Source organism: Dromiciops gliroides, chromosome 1 (assembly GCF_019393635.1).
Source record: "Dromiciops gliroides isolate mDroGli1 chromosome 1, mDroGli1.pri, whole genome shotgun sequence".
Taxonomy (NCBI): Eukaryota; Metazoa; Chordata; class Mammalia; order Microbiotheria; family Microbiotheriidae; genus Dromiciops; species Dromiciops gliroides.
This window is the reverse complement of record NC_057861.1, coordinates 19,890,310-19,918,214: the sequence shown is the minus strand read 5'-3', so window position 1 is coordinate 19,918,214 and position 27,905 is coordinate 19,890,310. Positions and strand designations below refer to the sequence as shown.

The following is a 27,905-nucleotide window of genomic DNA, read 5'->3' as shown; positions in this document are numbered from 1 at the left end:
CTTGAATCAGGCAGTCCAATTCCAAATCCCCAGTGCCCTTTGGGAAGAGAGCCCAGGTCGCTGCTTTCTTCTTTCACCAATGATTCTATGATTGAGCCCCTCGTCCATTGGGGTGACCCCAACCCTCCCAGGATCATGAGATTTAGAACCAGATAGGACCTTCAACTTTAATATGCCTCCTTAAGCCCAGAGAAATTAAGTGATTTGTCTAGTCACCCAGTAGCTAGGAAGTGGGGTTCCAAGCCAAATCACAACATCGTGCTTTAGAAGCTAGAAGGGATCTCCAAGCTTCATTTCGTCCAGCTTTGCCATGGAGGCAAAGGTTAGACTCTGAGAGTAAGTTCTTTGCACTGAGCCACCCTACCTCCCAAGAGTCCTCTTGGGACTGGGAAATTAACAACAACAGAGGCAGCCAGGGTTTTGTGAGCGAGCTCATGCTCAGCCGGCTCTCACATCCACAAGCAGCCGTTTCTTTGGTCTGCGTTATGAGACTGGCTACAAGAACAGAGGAGGGATGCTCCACACTGTCATATCTGCAGCCTGCTCACCTGCCAGGCCCAACATCCCCGTGGCAGGGCTTTAATTAGACTTTGATTACAATCGGGCAGAAACAATTAAATCCTATCAGCCCGTGAGAGCCAAGGCCAGGCTTCAAAGGCAAAGGAAGTTATCTTCAGGAGGCAGAAAGGGGATTTCTGCTCAAGGCAGCCTGGCACTGAGAGAGGAGGGCAGGGTGAAGAAGGAAGCTTGGGAGCTTTTAATGATTATCCAGGGAGCAAGGGGGAGGGGAGCATGGCCTGGCTTTGAGGAGGAACTCACAAAATCATTGAACATGAGAGGAAAGGGCCTGAGGACACACAATGTCAGAGCCAGAAGGGGCCTGAGAACAGGGGATGCCAGGGGTGGGAGGGGATTTAGAACTGGGAATGTCAGGGTTGGGAGTGGCCTGAAGAACAAGGAATGTCAGGACTGGGAGGGATCTTAGAACTGGGAATGTCAGGGTTGGGAGGGGCCTGAGAACAGAGAATTCTAGGTCTAGAAGAGACAGACACTAGAGGTAATCTATTCCACCTTTCATTTTCAAGGTGAGAATCTCATCTCAAGAGGAACAGTCATCTGTCCCAGGTCAAGTAGCCAATGGACTGCAGAGCCAGTATTTAAACGCAGATCCTGAATCTCAGGCCAGCTTCACCTAGGTTATAGACTTCAGTTTAATGTCTGTATCGGCCCCAGCTATAATAACAGCACAACAGACTGTCTCATCCAATACACGGATAGGCAATGTGTATTTATCCATTATCCAGATCTTTCTTCCTCTCTTCCAGCATTCAGCATGGTTTCTGGCACATAGTAGGTTTTTCATACATGCTAGTTGACTGACAGGCAGTTAGGTAGTGCAGTGGATAGAGCACTGGTCCTGAAATCAGGAAGACCTGAGTTCAAATCCAACATCAGACACTCACTAATGGTGTGACCCTGAGCAGATCACCTCACCCTGTTTGCCTCAGTTTCCTTATCTGTAAAATGAGTTGGAGAAGAAAATGGCAAGCCACTTCAGTATCTTTGCCAAGAAAACTCCAAATGGGGTCACCAAGAGCCAGAAACAACTGAACAAAAGTAACAACAATCTCTCTTACCAGGGCTGGAATGATGAGGCCTATTCATGGGCCAATCCCATCCCAGTCTGGTTGGCATAGTAGCTTTGACTAGCTATTTCTGACCTGGATCAGTTTGCCCATCTTTTTTTTGTGTGTGTGAGGCAATTGGGGTTAAGTGACTTGCCCAGGGTAACACAGCTAGTAAGTATCAAGTGTCTGAGGCTGGATTTGAACTCAGGTCCTCCTGACTCCAGGGCTGGTGCTCTATCCACTGTACCACCTACCTGCCCCCCCCCAGTTTGCCCATATTAAGCAGCATGATCCCCCACCCTTACACCCTTGTCCCCTCTCCAACTCTTTGCACCTGAGGGCTCACCAGATTCATGCTAGACTTACTGTAGATTCCTGATCAGCTTAGCTCCCCATCAGCCTCAACCTCTCTAATACCTGGGATTGCAGGTGTGGACCACTGGGCCTAGTGTTCTTATCATCAGGATAATAACCAATGTTCATATTTTGCAGCCAGCAAGTGTCCAAAGTAGGATTCAGACTCAGGTCTTTCTGTCTCCAAGTCCAGCACCCTCTCCACTATTCCAGGCTGACCTCTCCCAAGAGAGAGGCAGCTAACTAGCACAGTGGATAGAGTGCCAGGCCTAGAGTCAGGAAGATCTGAGTTCAAATTCAACCTCAGACACTTACGAGTTATATAACCCTGGAAAAGTCATAAACTGTTTGCCTCAGTTTCCTTATCTGTAAAAATGGGTATGATAATAGCCCCTACTTCCCAAGGTTGTTGTGAGGATCAATTGAAAACAATAACTATAAATTGCTTTGCACAGTGACCAGCACAGAGTAGAAACTATATAAATATTAGCTATTACTCTCGTTATTATAAGGCCAGCTCACTTCTACTTCCATTTCTAGTCCAACGTGTGCTTTAAGATATATTTGCATAGGATCGTACCTCTAGGGCTTAATTAAACAGATCTCAGAGGCCACCAAAGTCTACTCACTTCATTTTATTTTTTTATTTTTTGGTGAGGCAATTGAGGTTAAGTGACTTGCCCAGGGTCGCACAGCTAGTAATTGTTAAGTGTCTGAGGCCAGATTTGAACTCAGGTCCTCCTGAATCCAGGGTCGGTGCTCTATCCACTGCACCACCTAGCTGCCCCCACTTCATTTTATAAATGAGTAAACTGAGGCCCAGAACTTGCTCATGGTCACAGAGTTAGTACACAGAAGAGTCAGGATTTGAACCCAGGTCCTCTGACTCAAGCCAGTGGCCTGTCTACACAATATACCAGTCATCATTGGTAATATACTCTTGAGTTTCTACAAAAGATATATAGATACTCTTGTTTATTTCCATGTCCTCTCCAATACAAATGGGATCCGGGATATCAGGACTTTGGGATCCCAGCAATATAGATTACAACCAATCTCCCATTTATGCCTGTCCAGCCTACATGACTCTTCCATGTCTTCCCACCAACTTGACACAGGAGGTCTATCCAATATGGCGGAGGTCTTCTCTGACCCCTCCCCCTTACAAAGGTACTTGCAAGAGCATTCTCGCCAACTGTGCCCAGCCCATTTTCTCTTCCTATCACCCAATTCCATCTTCCCAATTCTTCTTTCAAATTCTTGGTTAGGAATTCATTACAGCCTGCCCACACCCACCACGAATCTCTCCATTGTGTTAGGATGACATAGGTTTCCATTTCTGCCTCTCTTTGGTTATTTAGAGGTAGTTATGTTCCAGGACTCATTGTCTGTCCCACAGTAATAGTGGCAAAATGTTAATATTGAAATGTTGGGGCTTGGATTTCATGGACATCTTGGGGTCTATAAAAGAGCTTTGCAGCATCCTGAAAGTAATCCAGACTGCCCTCTTCTCATTCAACTCAGGGTGATATTGGAGATAGAAAACTGGCTTTTAAGCCACAAAGACCCAGGTCATCAATCCAGCAGGGGTCAGAAGTAAGGCTTGAATAAGAGATTTTCCTGGCTGAGGATAGCTCTCTATCACAACACATAGTAGGGTGCTTAATAATATTTGAGGTCAGCTCTGTACCTGCAGACACAGTAGGTGCTTAATACTGTTTGAGGTCAGCTCTCCATCTCATCAAATAGTAAGTACTTAATAATGTTTGAGGTCAGCTCTCCACTTCAACACACAGTAAGCATTTAATAATGTTAAAGGTCAGGGGGCAGCTAGGTGGCACAGTGGATAAAGCACCAGTCCTGGATTCAGGAGGACCTGAGTTCAAATCCAGCCTCAGACACTTGACACTACTAGCTGTGTGACCCTGAGCAAATCACTTAACCCTGGTTGCCCCACCAAAAAAAAAAAGTTTGAGGTCAGTTCTCCACTTTGACACACAGTAGGTGTCTTAATAATGTTTAGCAAATCGACTCCATAATCAAATTTCTTTTTTCCCTGCCCTACTGGCCAGACTTTTCAGGGTCATCTTGGCCTTCCCCTAGTTAGGGTGAATTATTGAGGTTAGCCCGCATTTGCATCTGCTGAATGCCAAGTGACTCTTCATCCCAAATCATCCCTTTTTACTCCTGAAATGGTGTGTTTAACAGCCCTCAATCCAGTCCCATTATCCAGGAGATAACTTGAGTTCATTTCCCTACCTCCTGTGCATTTTAATTTAATTGAGTTGGAGCCTGCTTTGCATGGGGGAAAAATGTTCCTTCCTAAGGATGGAGCCTTTTAAGATAGGGGGAGAAAGCATTGGTGACAGCGCTCATTCCATTACACCTTAGCAAATATGCTTTTAATAATCAGCTGTTATTTAACACGTATTACATCCTTATTGAGTTGCAGTCAGAACAGTAGAGGCAGTTGTGACTCCTTGGGGCCTAAATGCCAATTAATTATTTTAAAAGTTATTTATTTACCAAGGTGAACCATTTGAACATGCAATAATAAATCTATTACCGAGCCAGTTAACCTCCATAAATATGTTGAATGTAATCAATTGCCACTTGGGTAACATACCACCCGTCTCATTAGATCTACATTAACTTCTTATTTGAGATACTTAATTTGAAGTGTGACCAAATTAGGCATGGAATGTTAATTAAGTGTTGGTCCTGCTTATTGGATGCACAGGAATCGAGATCCCTTGGGACTAACAATAGTACCCAAGACCCAATGGTGGGATCAATAAGAGCAGGGCTGCAGCTAGCCATATTTGTACCCTGGGCATGAGATGTAATTCACATGTTAGGGGATAGACCAGGACAAGGGGTCAAGTTGGAAATTGCAAGGCTGATGTTGGGGCAGCCAGGCCAGAGGGAAAATCATCAGGGGTGTTATCCCCAAGGGAAAAACCATGGCAGACACTTGGAAGTGTCCTGTCAAATTACTAGAGGCAATGAGAAGCAAAGAGAGACAGTGTGGACCAATGGTTAGAACACTATCCTACGTGTCAGGATTCAAGGCTCACTTCTGCCACTCTGGGTAAGCTGTTTCACTCCCAACACTCCAGGCACATCTAAGCTCTAATTGCCAAGAAGCAGTGGATCTGCATTGGCAAAGGAAATTTCTTCACCCGGAGTTCCCAACCTGAGAGAAATCACAGGTCTGGTAAAAAAAAAAAATTGATCAACCCAAAAGCATTTATCAAAACTGACTAAATGTCAGGCTCTGTGCTTGGCACCAGGGATACAAGAAAAAGAATGAGATAGTCCCTACTCACTACATGCTTACATTTTAATGGGGAAGACAAATTCATATAAAAATATATGCTGTATAAATATGAAGGGAATAGATTCAAGGTAGTTTGTAGGTGGTGCAGTGGATAGAGAAGTGGACCTGAGTCAGGAAGACTTGAGTTCAAATCCAGTCTCATACCCTTCCTAACTGTGTGACCCTGGGAAAGTCACTTATCCCTATTTGCCTCTGTTTTCTCATCTGTCAAATGAGCTGGAGGACAGGAAATGGCAAACCACTCCAGTATCTTTGTCAAGAAAATCCTATATGGAGTCATGAAGAATAGGACATGACTAAAACAACTGAATAACGGAGTTTGTAAGGGAGGACACTAACAGTTGCTTCATGCCGAAGATGGTGCTTCAGCTGCATGTCAATCAATCAACAAACATTTATTAAACACCTACAAGACACTAGGCTAAGCATTAAAGGAAGAGGAGTACCCTATGACCGGGGAGTTAAGGAGAGAGTGCATTCTAGGCATATGGGATGGCTGATGCAAAGGCATGGTGCAGTGTGTGAGGCAGACAGAGAAAGCCAAATAAATAATTAAAAGCAGAGGCAGTATACTGTCCTGGATAATCTTGGTTCAAAACCTGATACATTCTGACTGTGTGACCCTTGGAAATTCAATTAACCACTCAGTGTCCCAGCAACACTAAGGCAGATCAGTTGACTGTCTTCCCAGGCTCAATTCAAAACTGAGCAGCAAATTTCTGCAGTTTTTTGTTTTGTTTTGTTTTGGTTTGGTTTGGTTTGGTTTGGGTTTTCTTTATGTGTGTGAGGCAATTGGGGTTAAGTGACTTGCCCAGGGTCACACAGCTAGTAAGGGTTAAGTGTCTGAGGCCGGATTTGAACTCAGGTACTACTGAATCCAGGGCCGGTGCTTTATCCACTGCGCCATCTAGCTGCCCCCATTTCTGCAGTTTTTAAAAACATTTTTTATTTCCAAGGTGTCGATGTAGTGTCAGCACAATCTTCAAATGGGCACACTGGTGCTGGGCCCTGACTGCCCCACCTTAGTTATGGATCCCAGCACCCTTAACCCTCATCCTTTGTATCTCCACAGTACTTTCCGAGACAAGGACTTTACACCACCGCCTTCCTCCAGGGGCAAGAAGAAAAAGAAGAAATCAGCCCGGAAGAAGCGAAGGAGGTGAGGCCTTCCTAGTTTGGGGAAAGAACCAAAGGAGGATTATGCAGAGAGCACATTCTAGTTCTCTTGTCTGGCCCTAAGTTGGCACAGCCACACACTGAGTTCAAGTAGGAGAAAGATGTCAGGAAGCCGGGGATTTGGGTATTGACTGTGAACTTCCTGTGTGATCGTGGGCCAATGATTTCATCTCTCTCTGAGCCTCAGGTTCTTCATACATAAGATGAGAAAAAGCCCCCTACATACAATGGGAACTGAGTAAATGTTTGAATCTAACTGGATTGTGGTGGGGGCTGGGGTTTGGGGGTGCTGACCAATTGAGCCCCCAAACACTTGCTGAAATGACAACACTTATTTCTGGGTACAGAGGTAACCAGAGCACGTGTCCAACTCCATGGGATGTCTGAGGTCCATGGTTTAGAGCTACAAAGAGCCTTAGAAGTCATGTAGCCCAGTGAGGTCAAACTCAAAGGGAAAGAGCTCAAGACATACCTAGAAGTCCCTCCCCCCGCCCCACAGCTGCATATTGACTGTTTTCCTTGTTCAATCGTTTTTTAGTCATGTCCAACTCTTCTTTGGGGTTTTCTTGGCAGAGATACTGGAATGGTTTTGTAGCTCTTTTTTTTAAGTGAGGCAATTGGGGTTAAGTGACTTGCCCAGGGTCACACAGCTAATAAGTGTCAAGTGTCTGAGGCCGGATTTGAACTCAGGTCCTCCTGAAACCAGAGCTGGTGCTTTATCCACTGCACCACCTAGCTCCCCCTAGCTCATTTTACAGATAAGGAAACTGATGCATTGGAGAAGGAAAGAGACGTACCCAGCATCTCCCTCATGTAAGCAATGGTAGAACCAGGGATCCACCCGGTGCTCCAACTTCAAATCCAGCATTCTTTCCGTTCATCCTTCACTCTCCCTTACCTACAAGATCCTAGCACAGGGGCCGGCCCATAGGAGACACTTCATAAATGCTTTTTTGCTTTGTTTTGTTTTTGTTTTTGTTTTTAGTGAGGCAATTGGGGTTAAGTGACTTGCCCAGGGTCACACAGCTAGTAAGTGTTAAGTGTCTGAGGCAGGATTTGAACTCAGGTCCTCCTGACTCCAGGGCCGGTGCATAAATGCTCTTAATTGATTGTTGGAGCTAGAACTTAGAGGGGCCTTGGAGATCACTTAGTCTAACCCTTCCCCCCCATTTTAGAGATAAGGTTACTTAGGCATAGAGAGGTGGAGTGATGTGTCCAAGGACACCTAGGGAGGATTTTTACCCAGGCCCTTTAACTCCAAATACAAGGCTCCTTCAAATTCTTCATCAACCCAGCTCCCAAATCCTATTTCATGGGATCCTAGCATCATCAGGCTAGCATTAGAAGGGATCTTGGAAGCTTGTTAGTCCAACCCTCTCATTTAATAGATGAGGAACCTTAGAGACAGAGGCTAAGGGCACAAAGGTAGTAAATGAGGTGGGATTTGAACCCGGGTCCTCTGACCCCAGGGCTTTGTGCCACACTGACTCTTATAGTCTTTTCTAGCTTAGCCATTGCAAGATGAAGTAGTGGTTGCATCAGAGGTTATTAAGGGAAGCTGGGGATGTATTGAGTATGTCTCTGATTGTTGAGGGAAACATGCAATTCAGCCTACAACTCTTCATTTAGTTCTTATTATGTGGATAGAAGTTCCTGAAAATACAATGAAGAATGAGTGACATAGTCCTTATTCTTAAGGAGCTTACAGTCCACTGGGATTTGAGATAGGGCTGTAAAGGTGGTCTGGACTCAGATGCTGGAGGGCTTCAGGAATATTAAAGAAGGTCTCCATCCTGATGAGACATCCAACCGACCCTGAGGAGATTCTAAGTGTGAGCCAATGAATGGATTAATAAGTTTTTATTAAGAACCTGCTATGTAAGGGCAGCTAGCTAGGTGGCACAGTGGATAAAGCACTGGCTCTGGATTCAGGAGGATCTGAGTTCTAATCTAGCCTAAGACACTTGATATTTACTAGCTGTGTGACCCTGGGCAAGTCACTTAACCCTCATTGCCCTGCCAAAAAAAAAAAAAGAACCCATTATATGCCAAGTCCTATTCTAAGGAGTAGGAATAGAAAGCCAAAATGAAAAAAAAAATCCTTATCCTCAAAGAATTACAACCTAATGGGACATACAACATATAAACAGCTGATCAATCAACAGGCATTTAATAAGCATCTAACCATGCCAGGGTTTGGGCTAAGGTCTGGAGAAACTTTCTTGGCTTCCTTGGCTTTCTTGGCTTCTCAACTTCAATCCTTCTTAATCTTAGTGCCTTTCTTCTGAGTTTGCCCCCAATTTATCAGAAAGAGAGAGACAGACAGAGACAGAGAATCAGAGCGAGAGAGAGAGAGAGAGAGAGAGAGAGACAGAGAGAGAGACAGAGAGATCTATACATATATATCTATAGAATAAATTAATAAATAGGTATAAGTATATATATATTAGCAAGCATACAAATATCTATGAATAGCTATAGTAAATGAGTTAATAGATACATTAGTAAATATATATATATATATACATCATAGAGAAATAGGTATAGTAAATTGGTAAATATACATATGGAAATAAATATTCCTATAGATAGCTGTAGTAAATGAGTAAATATATACATAAATATATTAGTAAATAGATATGTATCTAGATATATTTATTAATCTAATATAGCTATTTTAGCAAATATATACAGAGAGAGAGATTTTGTTTGTCCATAGTTGTTTCCATGTTGTTTCTCCCATCAGACTACAAGCTCCCTGAGGGCAGGAATTGTTTTTTGCCTTCCTTGGTATTTTCATACTAATCACTTAGCACAATGCCTGCTGGAACATGGTAAAAGCTTAATAAATGATCCTTGACTGACTGAAGATACAAAGATAGGCAGGAACAGTCTCTGTCCTCAAGGAATATCCAGTCTTTGGTTTAAAACCTTCCATGTCATGCTCTTGGATACAAAATGGAGATACAGAGGATGAAACAATCCCTATTCGAAAGGAGACTCCTTACATTATAGAGGATACTGTCAAATCTGGAGTAGAGTTGGGTAAAGAGTTAGGACAATGTGGTTCCAGAACCAGAGACCTTAAAAGATAAGACAGGGATGTCCTGTGACCCTCCAGAGCACAACTATGACTTTGGGAAAAGAGATGCCTCAGCTCCTAAAGTAAGGGTGCCTAAGGGAAGTACACACAGAAGCCTGCAGGTGGAGGCAGAGAGCAACCCCAGGACACACTCCCTGCTCCACATTCGCATGGGTTTTTAGCTAGAGGTGCACTTCCCTAAGAACTTGGTAGAGGAGCCACTCTCTACCAGATGACCCCCCTCCCCAAGACTTTCACCACCTTACACACAAAGAGCAGGGGGGTTGGTCAGGGATAAACATGGGAGGCCTGCCACAATTAAAATAGCAGGAGGTAGTTGCTATGCCCAGGCCAGCCTTGATCTCCCAGTAACAATAGAGCTTTATACTCAGAGAGGACTAGCCAATAGATAAGCTTATCTCCTACCTCCATGTCTTTGTACAGAATGTCCTTCATGCCTGGATGGCATTCTCTCCTTACCTTTGCCTCTTAAAATTCTGTGTGTGTGTGTGTGTGTGTGTGTGTGTGTGTGTGTGTGTGTGTGTGTGTGTGTGTGTGTTTCTTTTTTACAAAATAGGTGGTTAGGGGCAGCTAGGTGGCACAGTGGATAGAGCACCGGCCCTGGAGTCAAGAGGACCTGAGTTCAAATCTGGCCTCAGACACTTGACACTTACTAGCTGTGTGACCCTGGGCAAGTCACCTAACCCCAAATTGCCTCACCAAAAAAAAAAAAAAAAGGTGGTTAGATGGTACAACTGGGCTTCCATTTAGGCAATCTCATCTTCCTGGGTTCAAATCCAGCCTCAAACACTTACTAGCTGTGTGCCTCTGGACAAATCACTTCACCCTGTTGGCCTCAGTTTCCTAAGCTGTCAAATGAGCTAGAGAAGGAAATAGCAAACCACTGCAGTATCTTTACCAAGAAACCTCCAAATGAGGTCACCAAGAGTCAGACATGATTAAACAATGACTCCCAGAGGATAGAGCATTTCACCAGCAGTCAGGAATACTGGGGTTCAAATCTCACCACTGATATTTACAAGCTGTGTAATCTTCTCTGAGTCTCACTTTCCCCGTCTGTGAAATGGGAACATTGTATTAGATGGTCTCTGTGGTCCCTTCCAGTCTACAACCCAATGCTCTACAATCCCTTTACCCTAACTGAACTCCCAGATGACTTCCTCCTCTAAGTCATCAGCAGGAGAACACTGAGGAGGTCAAGGGAAGATGGCAGAGGCTAGCCAGAAGTGGACAGAATCATAAACTCAGCTGGAGGACCTGAGGTCCAAAGAAATGACATGGTCATAGATTCTGGTGACAGAGCAGTGGTTCAAGCGCAAGTCTTCTGAGTCTAAGAGCAGTGTTCTTTTCCTTTCCCTGGGTGTTAAGCTGACTTCCAGACCCTGGGGCATGCTGGGATACCAACTTCTGAACAATTTTCAGAAAAAGTTTAATCACCTGGGAAAAAAAAAGAACAGCATTGAAACAAACACTTGGGCTATGGGAGGGACCTGTTGTTGCCAGAAAGATCCCAACATGTAAATATGGAGAAGAACAATCTTCACAGTTTTGCCTTTGGTCGGCTCTGTACAATGGATGGAATCTCCATTTTTAGAGACCGGATTGTAAAAGAGAACAGCAGACCAGACAAATTGGGGGAGGCATCTTTCGTATACTACATAAGCACCCACGATTTAGGGCTACCTGGAAGGGTGCCTGGTGCATGATTAGGCGGGGGCCTCAAGTTTGGCCAAAAAGTGGATCTGAGTTGTGACCAACATTCTGAGTGGTGACTGATGGAATGTAAGCTGGCTGAGGGCAAAAAAAGTTTTGTTTTGTTGTCTTTTTCAGCAAAGAATGTTTGCTAAATGCTTGTTCATTGGACTGGGGCGGGTGCCCTGGGCTATAAGCCATGAATTCTGTGAGACTGTCTTCAGGAGGGTACCATATAGGGTGGCTAGGCCCCTTGGGCTATGGTCACCAGGTCCTGGGGGTCAGTGGTCATTCACAGGGAATTTGATGACTTCTGTCCTGCTGAGTTGTGTAGCAGCGACTGTGACGAGCCTTGAGCCATAGCCTGAGAATATATTCTGAGAATATAAGCACCTGGAGAGCAGGAACTGTTCTACCTACCTTTTGTCTCTCTCTCCAAAGCCCCTTGTACAGTGTCTAGCACACGGCATATAATATATGTTTGTTGAACTTGTGCAGGAAGGGGCGTTGTGCCAGACAAGCCTGCTGGGGGTGGGGATTGGGGTGGGGAGAGGAAGGAGAAGGAAAGGTAAGTGGCCTGGTGGTTCACTTGGAGGCCTATTGGGAAAGTACAATAACTGTCTATTAGCAATTTTGGCCACATTGAAGGATACTCTGGGAGTGAGGACGTAGCCTGGTGTGGTTAGCACCTGAGCAAGTCATTTCCCCTCTCTCCCTCAGTTTGGATAGAATCATCTCTAAGTTCCCATTTCCAACTTACCTCCCACCCCAACTCCTCAAGCTTTGACACTACACAGCGAGGCCACTCCCAGCCCTGACATCCCCTGTTCTAAGGCCCCTCCCAGGTCCCCTGTAGTATCACCCCTACCCTCCTACCCTCCTACCCTCCTACCCTCCAGATCATGCAGAAGGCAGTACCCCTAGGAACCTGCTCTTCCCTCCCATTTTGGAAAGCTGACTAGAAGCAAGCAGAGATGAGAGGTTTAGAAGTGTGGGTTTGGCGGGGAGGGGGAGGAGTCATGATGTGAGTAGTGTGAAGAAACTCAGCCCCTTTAGGACCACATTAAGTTAAGGAGCAGCCATTAGAACCTTCATGAGGCTTGAGGATGGCAGAAGAGTGATCCTCTAATATTCAATCTGTTCAATAAAACATCGGTGAGAGAAGAGACCAGAGAGCGTCAGCAAGAGCTGGGCTCCTCAGGCAGGGGTCCTCCCTCCCCATTCCCACCACTCAATTGCTGTTTCTGCTCTAGTGTCCTCACCTGCAATAGTCCTATCATTATCTCCCCAGCATCCCTTAAGGAGAAATCATTCCTTCTTCCCCTCACACCTCATCAATCCCACCTGGGCTAGAGGCAGGTGGCTCTATTGATCTGTGGTCCTTGAATATCCCATCCCCCCTTCCCCAGCCTCTTTCAGGAGTGTGGCTCTGCTTCAAAGTGTCCCCAGCATCCAACCTCAGAGGTAGAAAAAGCACTGGACTTGGAGTTGGAAGCCCTGAGTTCAAGTCCCCAAAATGATGACATTTCCTAGCGCTGTGACTGCAGTTAAGTCACCTCCCTTCCCAGTACCTTGGTTTCCTCATCTGTAAAACAGGAAAATACTATTTGTTTTCTTCTTTTCAGAGTAGGGAACTATGCATACGGAATGTTGCCCATCCTGTCAGACTCTGCTGCCATGCAGCTTAATTTAACTGGGTTCCTTTTTTTTCTCTTCATCTCTTATTTCATTTTTTTGTTTGTTTGCTTTTTTTTTTTTTTGAGAGGCAATTAAGTGACTTGCCCAGGGTCACACAGCTAGTAAGTAAGTAAGATTTGAACTCAGGTCCTTCTGACTCCAGGGCAGGTGTTCTATCCACTACATAATTTTTTTAATATTCATTATTTTTTTAAAAAAATTTGAATCCCAAATTCCTTCCTTCCAACCCCTTCCCTAACCACTGAGAAGGTAAATAGGATACCCACTATACAAGTGAAGAAACCTTCCTCTTTTTTTATTCTTTGTTATAATAAATGCTTCTCTGAGGTTGGGAAGGGTGAAGAGGATATTTGGAAACGCAGGGAAAGAAAGACTAAACAAATTGTTTCCACAATTTTTAAATTAAAAAAAAAATGTGTTAACATCTGCCTTACAGGGTTGTTGTGGGGAGAGCAGTTGGTTGAGCATTCCACCTAAATAGAAGCTGTTGTTTTCATTTTTCAAGCCCCTCACCCCCATAAGCCATTGGCTAAGCTATATTCCTTTCCCTCAACAGGTCTCCTTCCTATAGTCCATCTCCAGTGAAAAAGAAGAAGAAGAAAAGTTCTAAAAAGCATAAGAGAAACAGGTATTCTCCCTCATTCCTGGAAGCATAAGTGTGAATGGCTGGAAGAAAAGGGGTCATCCAGGGGTCATCTTGGCCATCCCTCTGCTCCCATTACAATTCTATACAAACCCATTCTTCCCTATGGTGACCATTTTTAATTCATGGAGCATTTTGGGGGACACCTACCAGATGTCATGGAACCAGGCACCATCCTAGGCTCAGAAGACACCTTCCAGGAGGTGACTCTCCAGGGAGAGTATGTTACCACATCAAGCAAGCAAGTAACAAGCATTAATAAATATCCATTCATGCTAGGCACTGAGAATTTAGGGGGAAAACTCTACTATGAGCTAGGCACTGGTGAAGAAAGAACCCAAATGAAACAGTATGTGTCCTCAAAGAGTTAACAGCTTATTGTTGGGAAAGTATATACAAAATATTTCTACAAAACAATTGCAAAAGGGAGAGGGAATTGACACATGGGAGGATCAGGGAAGACCTTGAATTGAAGATAGCCCCTGTACTGTGCTTCAGAGCAGGGCTTCTTAAATTTTGTCCAATTGCAACCTCTTTTCACCAGAGAAATTTTTACACGTGGAGCAGCCAGGTGGTGCAGTGGATAAAGCACCAGACCTGGATTCAGGAAGATCTGAGTTCAAATCTGACCTAAAACACTTGACACTTACTAGCCATGTGACCCTGGGCAAGTCACTTAACCCTCATTGCCCCCACCCCTCCCCAAACAAAAAGGAAAAGAAAGAAAGAAAATTTTACACAACCCCAGAATATAAAAGCAAACATTTACTGCCAAATTTTTCATGACCCCCACATTCACTTACACAACCCCATATGGGGTCAAGACCCACAGTTTAAGAAGCTTTGCTTTAGAGGACTTTGGGATCCAAAATGATGGATAGAAGACTTGATGGAATCCTAGGGATTTGGGATTCGGCCAACTGAATCCCTCTGGCTCAAAATGCTGACCCACAAGGGTCTGCCTCCTAGGTGCAGGGATCTGCTGAGATTCTAATTCCTGACCAATTTTCCAAAACAATTTCCCCACCTGGGAAAATTCAGCCTCAAGGAGACATCCTGAAGACACCTGGGGTTGGGGGTAGGAGAAGGAGGGAGTTAGTTCCAGAAATAAAAACTGCTGTTTTGGTCAAAAGCAGCCTGAAAGATGAAGGGAGGAGAAGGAACTGATTTAGGTGGAAAGATTAAAGAAGGAAAATAAACACATCTCATCTAAGTGACAACTGAGAAAAGGGAAGATAACAAGCAAAGCAAATATTTAAAAGGTAGAACCTGGCAGGGAGGGAAAGAGGTTTATTTAGTCTGGGGAAAGATCAAGGGGAGCTAATTAAGAAAAGGGAAGGTGGGGACTTGACCATGGGTTCTGCTTCCTTCCCAGGAGGTATGGGGAGTGGGAAGTGCCTCCCCTCTTGGTAAACTTAGCTTCCACTGCATTAGAACATGGTGTTGACAAGAGCAAGGGCAGGATCTGGATGTCCATTTGTGCTTGTCAATTTCATTCTGTTCCATGGCTTCGGGTCCTACCTTTAATCCTGCCCTGCCATCTTAGAAATGTATACCCTGAGGCACCGGGAGTTGAGTGGGGAGCCATCAATGCATCCCTGAAACTGCAGGCAGAGAGATAGCACAAATGACAGAGGGCTGGACTTGGAAATGGGAAAACCTAGTTCAAATCCTCCCTCAGGTACTGACTAGTTGTACTCGGCTCTGGTCCTGAGCCTCAGTTTTCTCCTCCATGAAATGAGGACAATAATTACAGCCACCGCCAAGGGTTATTGTGAGGATCAAGGGAGACAATATATGTAAAATGCTTTGCAAACCTTTAAGTACTATAAGATTTTTGTCATTAGTAACACAGCCCAGGTGTTACTAGTATTCTATGTTTGAACTAGGTGGACAGATTACTGTGGGATGGTCCTTCTCCAGGTCTTTGAGGATAGGTGGAGAGATTGACCAAAGGGTCTCTACGTTCCCATGATCATCTCTGGATATTGAGCAAACCACATGGTTTAGGAAAGTGAGTGTCAAGCAACAGCTCAAGGGAGGCAGTGGGGGATGGGAGAAAGAGAAGTGAAGTAGGAATCTAAAAACCAAGAGGCAACATGGGGTAGATAAATCAACAGATGTGGAGTCAGGAAGGACTGAGTTCAGATTCTGCCACAGAAACTTACCAGCTGTGTGACCTTGGGCAAGTCACTTAGTCTCTGTTGGCCTGTTTCTCACCTGTAAAACAAGGGGATTGGACCTGATGACTTCTGAGTAGTTCCCGCCAGTTCTAGACCTTGAAGCATGTGACCCTGCTAAGAATGCCAGTGACCTCCTTCCCTGACCCTTGCCATTTTTCCCTCCCTGCAACCTACCAAACACATAAAGCTGCCAGGGTCCCCAGGATACCTGCCAGCAACTTCACTTAAGTCTGATTAGAGTGACCCAGGCTCTGCTCCTTCCCTCAGCGATCACCTCCTGAGCATGGGAGGCTTCTGGGACCACATTTTCCAAGTGCCTGAAGTAATGGGATTTATTTATCGGGTTTATATGAAATGTAAAGGTCAGAATAGTTGGACGGGAGGGAGGGTTGGTTTTTGTTTGTTTATAATGTCTTTCTGATAAAGTTTCATTAAAGAGTCTAAAAAATGGTAAGGAGTTGTAAGTAAATAAAGTGTCAGCTTTCCTCTGGCAGTGGAGAAAGCTCTGGGCCTGGAGTCAGGAAAATCTGAGTTCAAATCTGGCCTCTGACACTTATTAGATGTGAGACCCCAGGCAACATACGTAACCTCAGTTTCCTTATCTGTAAAAATGGGGATAATAATAGCACCTACCTGGGGGAAGGGTTGTCAGGATCAAACGAGATAATATTTATATCTGGCCTCAGACACCTACTAACTGCGTGACCCTGGGCAAGTCACTTCACCCATTTGCCTCAGTTTTCTCAACTGTAAAAAGAACTGGAGAAGGAAATGACAAGCAACTCCAGCATCTCTGCCAAGAAAAGCCCAAATGGGGTCACAAAGAGTCAGACACAACTGAAAATGGATGAATGAAATCTGCAGCCATCCCATAAGTAGGTCACAGATTTTAAAGGAGAAAGGAAGCTTTTAAACCATCTAATCTCATCCTCTCATTGAACAAAGGAAGAAACTGACCCCGCCAAGGGGAAACAACCTTTCCAAGGTCAATATGGATCACTGCTTATACAATCACAAATCCCACCTGTTGCTACTGGTCCTGCCTGCTGGGTTCAAGCAGAACAAAGTTAATCCCTCTTTCACATGACAGCCTTTAAGCTCTCCTAGATTTACCCAAGATAATTTCTGGTTCTTTCCCTAGCCCCTCCTACATCTGGATCTTGAGACCTTTTCTCACTCTGGTCCTTTCCTCTGGATGATCTCTACCTTTTCTTCCCTATGATCCAAACACAGTATTTCAGATGGGGGTCTGACCAAGGCAGAATATGATGGAACAATCAATTAATCCATCAACTATCAAGCATTTGCAAAGCAATTACTGTGGGCCAGACACTGCTAGAAGCTGGGGGTATACATACAAGAAAGAGAGAGAGAGAGAGAGAGAGAGAGAGAGAGAGAGAGAGAGAGAGAGAGAGAGAGAGAGAGAGAGAGAGAGGAAGAGAGGGAGGAAGGAAGGAAGGAAGGAAGGAAGGAAGGAAGGAAGGAAGGAAGGAAGGAAGGAAGGAAGGAAGGAAGGAAGGAAGGAAGGAAGGAAGGAAGGAAGGAAGGAAAGAAAGAAGGAAAGAAGGAAAATGAAAGAAAGGAAGGAAGGAAGGAAGAAAGAAAGAAAGAAAGAAAGAAAGAAAGAAAGAAAGAAAGAAAGAAAGAAAGAAAGAAAGAAAGAAAGAAAGAAAGAAAGAAAGAAAGAAAAGAGGAAGGAAGAAGGGAGGGAGGGAGGAAGGAAGGAAACAAAGGAACAACGAAAGAAGGAAGGAAGGAAAGAAAGAAAAAGAAAGGAAGGAAGGAAGAAGAGAAAGAAAGTCCCACTCTCAAGGAAGTTGCATTCCTTTCTTTGTCCTGGATACTATGCCTATCTTAATGTTGCTGACCTAAGGTTGCATTAGCTTTTGAGGGGCTGTTGACTCATTCTATCAAAACTCCCAGGTTCTAACCTCTCCTATTTTGCACTTGTGAAGTTGATTGCTTGAACTTGACTGGAAAACTTTACACTTGTCCCCATTCTGTTTCATCTTACTAGTTTCGTCCCAATATATTCTCTATTGAGATCTTTTCTTCCCCTATCCTGACTCTCCCATCCAGTGTGTGAGACAGTCCTCTCTATTTTGTGCCATCTCCTAGTTTGATAAACATACCATCTGTGCCTTTGTTCAAGTCTTTGATAAAAATGTTCAACACAACAAGGCTAAACCCAGATCCTTGGGGCACTCAACTGAAGCCCTCCCTCCAAGCTGCCATCAAGTCATCACTGGCTGTGTTGGGGTCCAGTCATTCAGCCAATTACAAATTCACCTATCATTTAGCCCACATCTCTCCATCTTATCTCTAAGAATACCATAAGGTCAAGTGGTTCATTAAAATGTGGGTAAACTATATCTACACAGTTACCCTGATCTTACAGTTCCATAACTTTACCAAGAAAGGAGATGAAGTTACTTTGCTATGTTCTGAAGGGGGGGTGCAGAGGGTTCCTTCACAGAATTTGAGAATTGGAAGGGACATTGGCAGTCATCCAGTCCAACCCATACACAAAGGGAATCTCCACTATAATATAGCCAACAAGTGATCATCCAGCCTATGCCCAAAGACCTTCAAGGAAGGGGAACCAAGTACCTCTTGGAACATGACCGCACTTTGGTACAACTCAGCAATTTTTCCTGACATCTAACCTAAATTGGATTTTTTTTTTTTTGCAATGACTTCTGCAACCTCCTTCTCCACGTGACAGTTCTTTCAACAATTCCAGGTTGGCTGCCCCAAGCCTTCTCTTCTCCAGACTGAACATGAGGGCTATGGAGTTTGGGTGAATTTGTGTTGTGTCTAAACACATCCTTTGACCTAGAGGAACCTGGGCAGGGAATGGGAACAGGAGCAGTGAGAGGAAGGGGGAAGAACTCCCAAGATCCTATGAGATTTTGGAAAAGGGTGTGTGCTTCCCTCTCAAGGAATAGAGGACCAGGTCCCATTGTGGTTTTTTGTTTGTTTCCCACAGGTCTTTCTCCAAGAAGAGAAGACACAGGTAAGAATCTGGTTCCATTTTTTGCTGCTCATGTGACGCTTGAACCCTAAATATCACTACTGCCTCCCCTGGGTCTCAGAATAGCTGTGGGCTGGGGGTCCAGCTCTATGAACTTGGGTAAATCATTTTGTTCCTCACTTTTTCATTTGTATCGTGAGCAGATTGGAGGGGGAAATAGTTGGAATTGATGACCTCGTGGTCCTTTCCACCTCTGACATTCTGTGATTCTACCAGTACACTGGGCTACTTGCAGCTCAAATGACCCCTCTCTGGGCCTCAGTTTCCTCATCTGTAAAATTGCTTGGTCTCTAAGCCCCCTCGCAGCTCCAGAAACTGCATCGCATAATGGATGGGGCACTGGATTAGGAGTTAGGGATGACCTGGTTTTTAATCCTGCCTCTGACACTCACTAGATGTGTGACACTAGACAAGCCTTAACTTTCCAGACCTCAGGTTCCTTATCTGTAGGCTGGACGGCCTCTAATGTCCCTATCAGCTCGGAACCCACTCCTATGATTCTGATTGGATGGCGAGCCAGGGACTGCCTCTCTCTGCTACTTCCCACATTCCAAATGTTCAGTATCACTTAGACACAGTCTCTGCCCAATACCTCTCCTTGGAAACCTTGCGTCATCAGTATCTGTTTGTTTTTCCACTTGATAAACCTTGGGCTGGGCACCAGAAGGTTCCCAGCAGAATGCCAGGCCCGCCCATAAGAAGCTAGGGCATTGATAATCAGACTCAATTCATTACAGCCCCACCTGAAGGGCATCCCCTCCTCCCTTAGACTCAAAGATAGGTGGCTGGTGGGAGAGAAGGGCTGAAGTCAGATTCCGGAATCATGAACGTTCTGCAGCTCTTGTGACAGAGTTTAAGTCTAGGGGGGTAAGAGAAACTTATCTGATGACAGATGAGAAGCATCTGGGATGAGTGGAATTCTCAGCTGGCTTGGTCACAATGGTACCTGAAATCATAGGCTTGCAATCTCCAGAGATCTCCCCCACAGCAGGCAGATACTTGGAAGCATTCAAGTAAATGGAAAGAAATGAGTCCTAATTGTGGAGGGTTATTTTTGCGTCTCAGGGCACAAAGTCTATGGAAGACTGGCCACCTTTCCTTCTGAGGCAGACTCAAGACAGACCCCACTTAGTGTATATAGATCACACACACACACACACACACACACACACACACACACACACACACACACCCTACCTCCCAAAGCAAGTGCTGAACACTTCCCTGGGCTGTAATGTAATTAGGGTTTATTTTCTCTATGGGTCAACCTGGACAGAGGACTGGATTCGAATACTGGCTTTCTGCCTTACTACATGTGAACAACTATGCACACACAAGATATATACAGTATAAATGGGATGTAATTCAGAGAGAAGAAAGGAGGGATGGGGGAGGACACCCAGGAAAGGTCTCCTGAAGAAGGCAGGATCTGACCTGAATCTTAAAGGAAGTCAGGGAAGCTAACAGGTGAAGGTGAGGAGAGAGAACTTCCCATGCCTGGGAGAAAGTCAGTGTGCAAAGACATGGAGGTGGGAGATGATGAATTGTGTGCTAGGGACAGCAAGGAGACCAGTGTTGCAGGATAACAGAATAAGTGGAAAGGAAGAAGTTATGAGAAGACTGGAAAGGTAGGAAGGGCTTTTAGTGACAAACAGGGTATTTTGTATATGATTCTAGAAGTAATAGGGAGCCATGGGGGTTTTTGAGTGGGGGTGAGGTAAGGATGGATAATATGGTCAGATCTATCTCATTAATCTGCTTGGTTGGTTGTGGTCCTTTGCTCTTGAAGACCAAAATGACATCCCTGTGTTAGAGTCAAGTTACAGTGTGTCTGACTATGACTGATCATAGTATGGCTGAATATGGTCAGACCAATATGAGTCAGAATGCTCTACCACAGGTCAGACATGAATAATCCATGTGAACATTTGGGTTGGATTATCTAAATCTGTGCATCTTGAGCATTAATCAGTGTATTTGGAAGCCCCTCCTCAGTGACAGACTTGATTACATTTCCTCCCCTCATACTTTCCCAAATGGGATCATTTTTTTTTTAACTTTTACTTCTTATTTTTTTTTACTTTTGCTTATTTTTTTACTATTACTTCTTTTTTAAAATTTTATTTCTTTTTTTACTTTCTTTTTTTTTTTACTTTTACTCCCATTACTATCCCACTACATATCTAATTCAAAACAGGGTTCCCCTTGTTGATTGGGGATAAGAAGGGGTCAGAGTTTTACAATATCAGGGCTGGGAGATGCCCTTAGAACAGAGACTGGAACTGGAAGGAAAATTAAGATAGAGAATGTCAGTGCTAAGAGAGATTGTAGAATGGAATGTCAGAGATAGAGAGGACATTAGAAGATGCAATTTGAGAACTGGAAAGAACCTTGGAAGAGAGAATGTCTGAGCTGGTAAGAACCTTAGAATAAAGGTTCTCAGAACTGGGAGAGACCTTAGAAGACAAGATGTCAGGGCTGAGCTGGGATGGGCTTGGGGTGTTAGAAAAGACTGTCAGGGCCTTAGAACAGGGAATGTCAGAGCTGGGACGGTATCTTAGAACAGAGAGTTAAGAGCCAAGAGGAAGCTTAGAACTCAATGCCAGAATTGGAGAGACTTTGACACATGCACTGTCAGAGAAGGGAGAGTTCTTAGAGACCCTCTAGTGAAATCTCTATAATTTCTATATGGGTCAAGAGCCCATACAGGGTCATGTTACCGAAGGTGGGGGTTGTGACAAATTGGGCAATAGTAAAAGGTTATGTCTACCTATTTTATATACCTATATACCAGGGGTTATGGAAAATTTTCCCTGGTGAAAAGGGGTCATGAGTGAAAAAAGTTGAAGAAGCTCTGGGCTAAGCCATCCGAGCCCTGCTTTGTGAAAAGGAATTGCCATCTCTGGTAGCAGACACAGGTCTGTAACCCAGGTTATCTGAGTCCTTAGTTGTTATTGGTTGTTACTGTTCATTGTTGTTCACACACACACACACACACACACACACACACACACTTCCCCTTTGTGAATGATAAGTACAGAGCTACAGGAAGCCTGGCACATCTTATAACCCTGCCTCCCCTAAACCCAGCCTTTCCCACAGGGATTTCCTCTGGGACCCCATACATTCCCCCTCACCTCCTGGGCCACCATCTGCCTCCACCCACATTAACTCTGTGCTAGTCCCTACTCTTATGTGCAGTGATGCTTGAAATAACTTGGCCTTTGTTGAAGGGGGTTTTCCTTGATTTTGCTTTTTTTCACCTCTATGACTCTTCCCATGCCCCAGATCCTTCCTCAGATACTCCCCACCCTGTCCCTACTCTCTTCATTACCATGGTCAAGTGAAAAGAGCACCAGCCCTCGAGTTGGAAACTGGGGTGTTATGGGTCCTGAGTTCAAATCTCACCTCCTCCACTTCATCTCTGTGTGACCTCAGGCAATTCACTTCCCTTGCCTGCCTTGGTTTCTTCAACTGTAAGATGAGAAGATTGGACTAGAGGACGGCTAACATGCCTTCCAAACTCCTGTGATCTCATCCCTGTGAAGTAGAGAGAGGACAAAACAAAAAGACCCAGAGCCATGCCCTTTCTCTCAGGCCCTCAGTGTAATAACAACAACAACAAGAATAACAATAATGACAATTCCAAAACCCACGGAAGATGTTTCTTCTGAATTTGTCAAGAAGCACAGTGTCGTCAAATAAGCACTGAAATGAGAGTCCAAGGCTTGAATTTGAACTCTGGCTCTCCTTTTTCTTTTTCTTCGGCGGGGGTGGGGGGGGGTGTCCCTCTCTTTCTTCATCAGCAAAATGAAGGAAATGGATTACCATATGAAAGGTTTCTCCCAGCTCCAAATTCTATCATTTTCTGGCACTACAGAGAGAAAGGAAGAATGAGGGTGAGGGTCTTCCTCTAGAAGGGAAATGGGGACAGAAATCTAGCACCCATTCTGTTCCCAGATTGCCCTGGCCTAACATCTGCACTTGGTTCTGTGATTACAGTGATTCTGAGGAAAGGGGGTGACTGAGGTGGTTAGTTTCATAGGTACCTAACCAATGGATGATGAGATACACAGTATTGCAGCGAGTGGGCCTTCCTTAGTCTTGCGGTAAGGTTTGGTTATACTGTATTCATGACATTTTGTAATCCAACTTTGGTGAGGCTGCCACTGGACGTGAAGGAGGTACTATAGAGCCAGTAGTTGACAAAGGGGACCACGAGGTGGCACAGTAGATAGACTGACAGTCCTAGAGTCAGTTATGAGCTGTGTGAGCCTGGGCAAGTCACTTCATCCTGTTTGCTTCAGTTTCCTCGTCTGTAAAATGAGCTGGAGAAGGAAACAGCAACTCCAGTATCTTTGCCAAGAAGCCCCCCCCCCAAATGGGGTGACAAAGAGTCAAACATGACTGAACAACAATAATTTAACAAAACCTCCCATGCTATTCTTATAAGAAAGGGAAAGAGATGCGGGCTAGATCAGGGCTTCTTAAATTTTTTCCACTCGTGACCCCTTTTCTCCCAAGAAATTTTTATGAGACCCTGGGTATATAAGTATATAAAAGAGGTATACATAACCTTTCACTGTTGCCAAAATTTTTGCAACTCCCACACTCAGTTACATGACCCCAATATGGGGTCACAGCCCATAGCTTTAAGAAGCTCGGGGCTAGATGATAGAGTAGTTAGATGGATGTGGATCTATTTGAACGGCTCCGCTTGAGAAGTCACCACTGATGGTTCCTTCTTCTTCTTCTTTTTTTTTTTTTTGGTGAGGCAATGGGAGTTAAGTGACTTGCCCAGGGTCACACAGCTAATAAGTGTTAAGTGTCTGAAGCCGGATTTGAACTCAGGTCCTCCTGAATCCAAGGCCGGTGCTCTATCCACTGCACCACCTAGCTGCTCCCAATAGTTCCTTCTTAACTTGGAAAGTAGGCTACAGTGGAGTGCCTCAGGGATCCATGTAGTTTAACATTTTTTATCAATTACTCAGAAAGGGATGCAATCAGTATCCTTGTTACTTTTGTAGATGACAAATAGCTGGGTGGAATAGCTAACACAATGGATGCTAGAATCAGCTTTCAAAAAGATCTTGACAGGCTAGAATGTTTGGCAAAATCCAATCAAATGAAAATCGAATGGGCATGAATGTGAACTCCTCTAGTTGGGTTTTTAAAAGTCAGCATCAAAAGGGCAAGATGGAGGTAGGCATTCCTAGGAAACTGTTCTTATTGTTCTAAGATCTGGGGGGGAAAGGCTTAGCGATCTTGCAGGATCGTTATGACTCAGTGGTGTAAAATATCAGCCAAGAAAGTGAATATGAGTTTGCTGCATTGCAAGACAGCATCCAGAACTGGGGTGGCGATAGCCCCTCTCTTCTCTGCCATGATCAGATCCCACCCGGTGCCCGGCATTTAGTTCTAGGCAGTAGCCACATTTTCGGAAGGATGCCGACAACTTGGAGAAGGCCCAGAGGTAGATCACCAAAATGGAGGAGTTCTCCAACTTCCTGCCCCATGTAGGAAATAGGAGATGTTTCGCCTGGAGAAAAGAAATCTCAGGGGACTGCAATGTGGAATAGGAATCATTCTGCTTGACCTGCCTGGCCCCAGGGGTCAGAACCATGAGCAATGGAAGCCAGTTGGGACTAGGCAAATTTATCTATGTGCCAAGGAACAGCTAAAACTATTTATTGAAGAGCTAAGAGCTTCTTCCAAATTCTAGGTCCTAAGGAAAAATTGGTTAAAGACTTGCCAAGAGATGCTCTTGCAGGTATTGTGGTTGAGTTCGTCATTAGACTGGGTAGCTACTGAGGTCTCTTCCAACTCGAAGTTCTATGTTTCAACATCTCCAGTTGGTCCCCCGCATTGGAAACTTGATCGCCACTTCTCAGGAAGGTTGTAGAGATTTTAATTAATCCCTGGGTTGAACCAGATGTTGCCTAAGGTCTCTTCCAAATCAAGGGTCTGAGGATACAACAAACTGTGTGTGTGGTTTGCCTATACTTACAAGTTAGCCAAGCCATTCAGATAGCAAACCTTTCCAATGGAAGGCCGGGGAATGTCCTCAAACCAGGACACATCACTTTCTGGGACAGAGGATTTGGACCAGAGGACTCAGGTGTAAATTCTAGCTTAGTCACTACTTATGGGATCTTGAACAAAACCCTTCCCTCCTTTCATCCACTATCTATAACAGAGGGAGTTAGACTCAATAATCTCTAAGATCCAGCCAGCATCCTTGGGTTGTCATCTCAGGCTGAATCACACTGTGGCAGACCTCAAGAGTGGAACAGTAGACTTTTGACAAAATCAAAATCACAGAATCTCTGAATTGGAAGAGATGCTAGCGGTCATGGAATCTACCCCGTGCCTGAGCAGAAATCCTTTTTACTGTCCCTCCTTGGTCTTAAGACACGATTGGTTTCCAATTCTGCTCAACAAACCTATATTAAATGTTTAGTATATACAAGGCCCAACAATGGTGACAACACTGCCAATCTTCGGTAATATATCAGAGACCATGGGCCCATCCACCCAGACAGCCTTAATCATTTTGATGTTTTGAGATTCTATTGTTTTGTAAGCATGTGACATCTTCCGATTAATTAGCTATTTCTTGTTTAGTTCCTCAAGCCCCAAAAGCAAAAGAAAGAAAGAAAGAAAACACCAGAAACAGTAAGTAAAACTGAATGAAACCATGCAGTTTGAGATGGTGGGTAGAGTTCTTGTCTTTTTAATTGCCAGATAAAGGTGTATGTGTGTATGATTATATGAGAGGGAGAGAGAAGAAAAAGAGGATGAAGAGGGAGAGAAGAGAAGAAATAAGGAGAATGGGAGGGCAAAGAGAGAAAGAGATGATAAAGGAGGGGAAAGGAGGAGGAGGTGAAGGAAAAGGAAGACAGAAAGAGGAAGAGGGAAGACAGATGGAGAGAGAGAGGAAAGAGAGGAAGGGGAAAAGTGGGATGGAGAGACAGACAGACAGACTTCAATTCAGAAATACCTGGGTTCAAATCCTGCCTCAGACACTTACTAGCAGTGTAACTCTGGATTCAGCCATTTAACTGGTCTCAGCCTCAGTTTCCTCACCCATAAAATGGGGATAATAGTCACTGCAACACCTCCCTTCTTAGATTGTCATGAGATCTTATAAGTCAAGTATTTTGCCAACCTTTGAGTAATGTATAAATGTCAGCTATTATGTGAGTGCAGGGGGTGGGGAGGAAATGGGAACACAAGTATCACTATCTTGAATTTTAGCTGAAGTCAATGTAATCATTAAAGATCCTAGAGAGTTGGCCCTGCAAAGTCTGGCTGCTCATGTTTCTTTTTTTTTTTCTCTTTTTTTAAAAATAGCTGGTAGTAGAAATTCAAATCAGAGAATGCTGCCTGCAGAGTTCAGTTCCCAGCCAAATTAAAAGTAAATTTGGTTACAACCCACCTATTTTATGCCCTGCAAATGTCAGTGCGTATGTTTTCCAGACAACAAAATAATATTTTATCTCCCACCAAGAAGCTTCTAATGTGTGGATCAAGGGCAATGGGGATGGAAGTTGGAAAGCTCATTGGGGAGAGGGCTGTGGGGTCAAGGAACATTTGGGGAGGAAAAGACAAATAAGACAGAGATCAAGAGTCAGGGTTTAGTGCCCTGCCCACCTGGGCTCAATCAAGGCCACAGCTGTTCCTTTACTCAGTCCTAGTTCTGCCCAGAGGAAGATTCCTGACCATCAGGGCTCCTGGACCTTGGGTCAGGCTATAGTAAGGAGGCACAGTGTTCAGTGTCCTGGAGGTCTCTAAAATTGGGAAGATCACATGCATTGTCCAACATGCAGCACCCCTGCCAAGAAGTCCCCAGCCAGACCAAGATTTCAAGGGCTCTAGAGTCAATGAATCACCCAATAAGCATTTATCAAGTGTTTATTATACATTAGGCACCGAGATGGATATTGGGGATACAGAAGTAAAGCAAAGAGAGACTTTACCTTCAAGGTGAGGGAGGGAGGGAGGAGATGGTGTATACAGGTGGCACAAAGGATAGAACCCCAGTGTCTGTGGTCAAGAAGACCCAAATTCAAATTCGCCTTAGATACTTCCTAGCCATGTGATCCTGGGCAAGTGATATGATTTCTCTGAATCTTTGTCTCCTCTTCCATTAAAAAACTTCAGGGGATTGGATTCAATACCTTTAGGGGTCCTTCCAACTCTAAATTCAAGCTCCTCTGTATAGAAATAGGTCCATAAAAGACACACACATAATCGATGGAGGGTAGTCAAAAAAGGGAGAGTATATGTTGGGGAGGCAAGGAGTGGGAACCAGCCATCACTGAAAAAAGCAGCCCTTTCCCAGAGGAGAAAAGAATGCTCCAGGCATCAGAAATTGGATGAGGACAGAAGGTTTCCAATGGAGACAAGAAAAAACAATGGACTCTGAAATCATCTAAGACAAAGGATGCAGGAAGAGAAAGAAAAAGACTTTGGGTGTCTCTCCCAGGCAGGTGTAGCTGCCACCTTCAGGAAGAGGCAACATAAATGTTTATTAAGTTGACTTGGAAAATTTTGTTTCATTTGTTTTGTAACCAAACTCTGCATTGATTTTGGCTGCTAGAGAGAGCCACAGAGGCCTCTCTCATAAATTCAAATAGCCCTTGGCAGTCTAGGCTGACTCTATCCGGTGGTGTTCCGTGGGCATCGTTCACACTTACTGGTGATGACAATTTTACAGCCCTTAGAGCCCACCCAAAAAGTGAGTTGAAAGCCTGCACAAGAACTTTCAAGAAAGTGACATCCACATTAAAGGCCAACTTTATTTCCTAAAGCTTTCTGTGGGAGCTCTGGGCTAACTGGTGCAGATCTACATTGAGAGAGGGATTTTCTTCTTTCTTTGTTGATTTTTATTCATTTTGATCTTAAATATATAAAGACCCAAAAAAGCATTTCCATGCACACAGCACAACATAAAAAGAGGAATCACCATAACACCATGAATTTACATTTCATACTGCTTATTTTTTTTTGAAAAAAACTAAGTACAACACATTTTCAAAGCTACTCTGCTTT

The 27,905-nt window shown here is 44.3% G+C and overlaps 1 protein-coding gene across 2 annotated transcripts in view; it reads left to right on the top strand.

The window, feature by feature from the left end:
* The window catches only part of SRRM4 (serine/arginine repetitive matrix 4), a 226,366-nt gene that overhangs the window by 162,373 nt on the left and 36,088 nt on the right, over positions 1 to 27,905 (top strand). For both annotated transcript variants that reach the window (XM_043979637.1, XM_043979636.1), the window contains exons 3-6: positions 6,395 to 6,481; positions 13,548 to 13,619; positions 18,807 to 18,833; positions 25,476 to 25,526. In XM_043979637.1, coding sequence (XP_043835572.1) covers positions 6,395 to 6,481; positions 13,548 to 13,619; positions 18,807 to 18,833; positions 25,476 to 25,526 — 237 coding nt within the window. The remainder of the gene's footprint in view (positions 1 to 6,394; positions 6,482 to 13,547; positions 13,620 to 18,806; positions 18,834 to 25,475; positions 25,527 to 27,905) is intronic.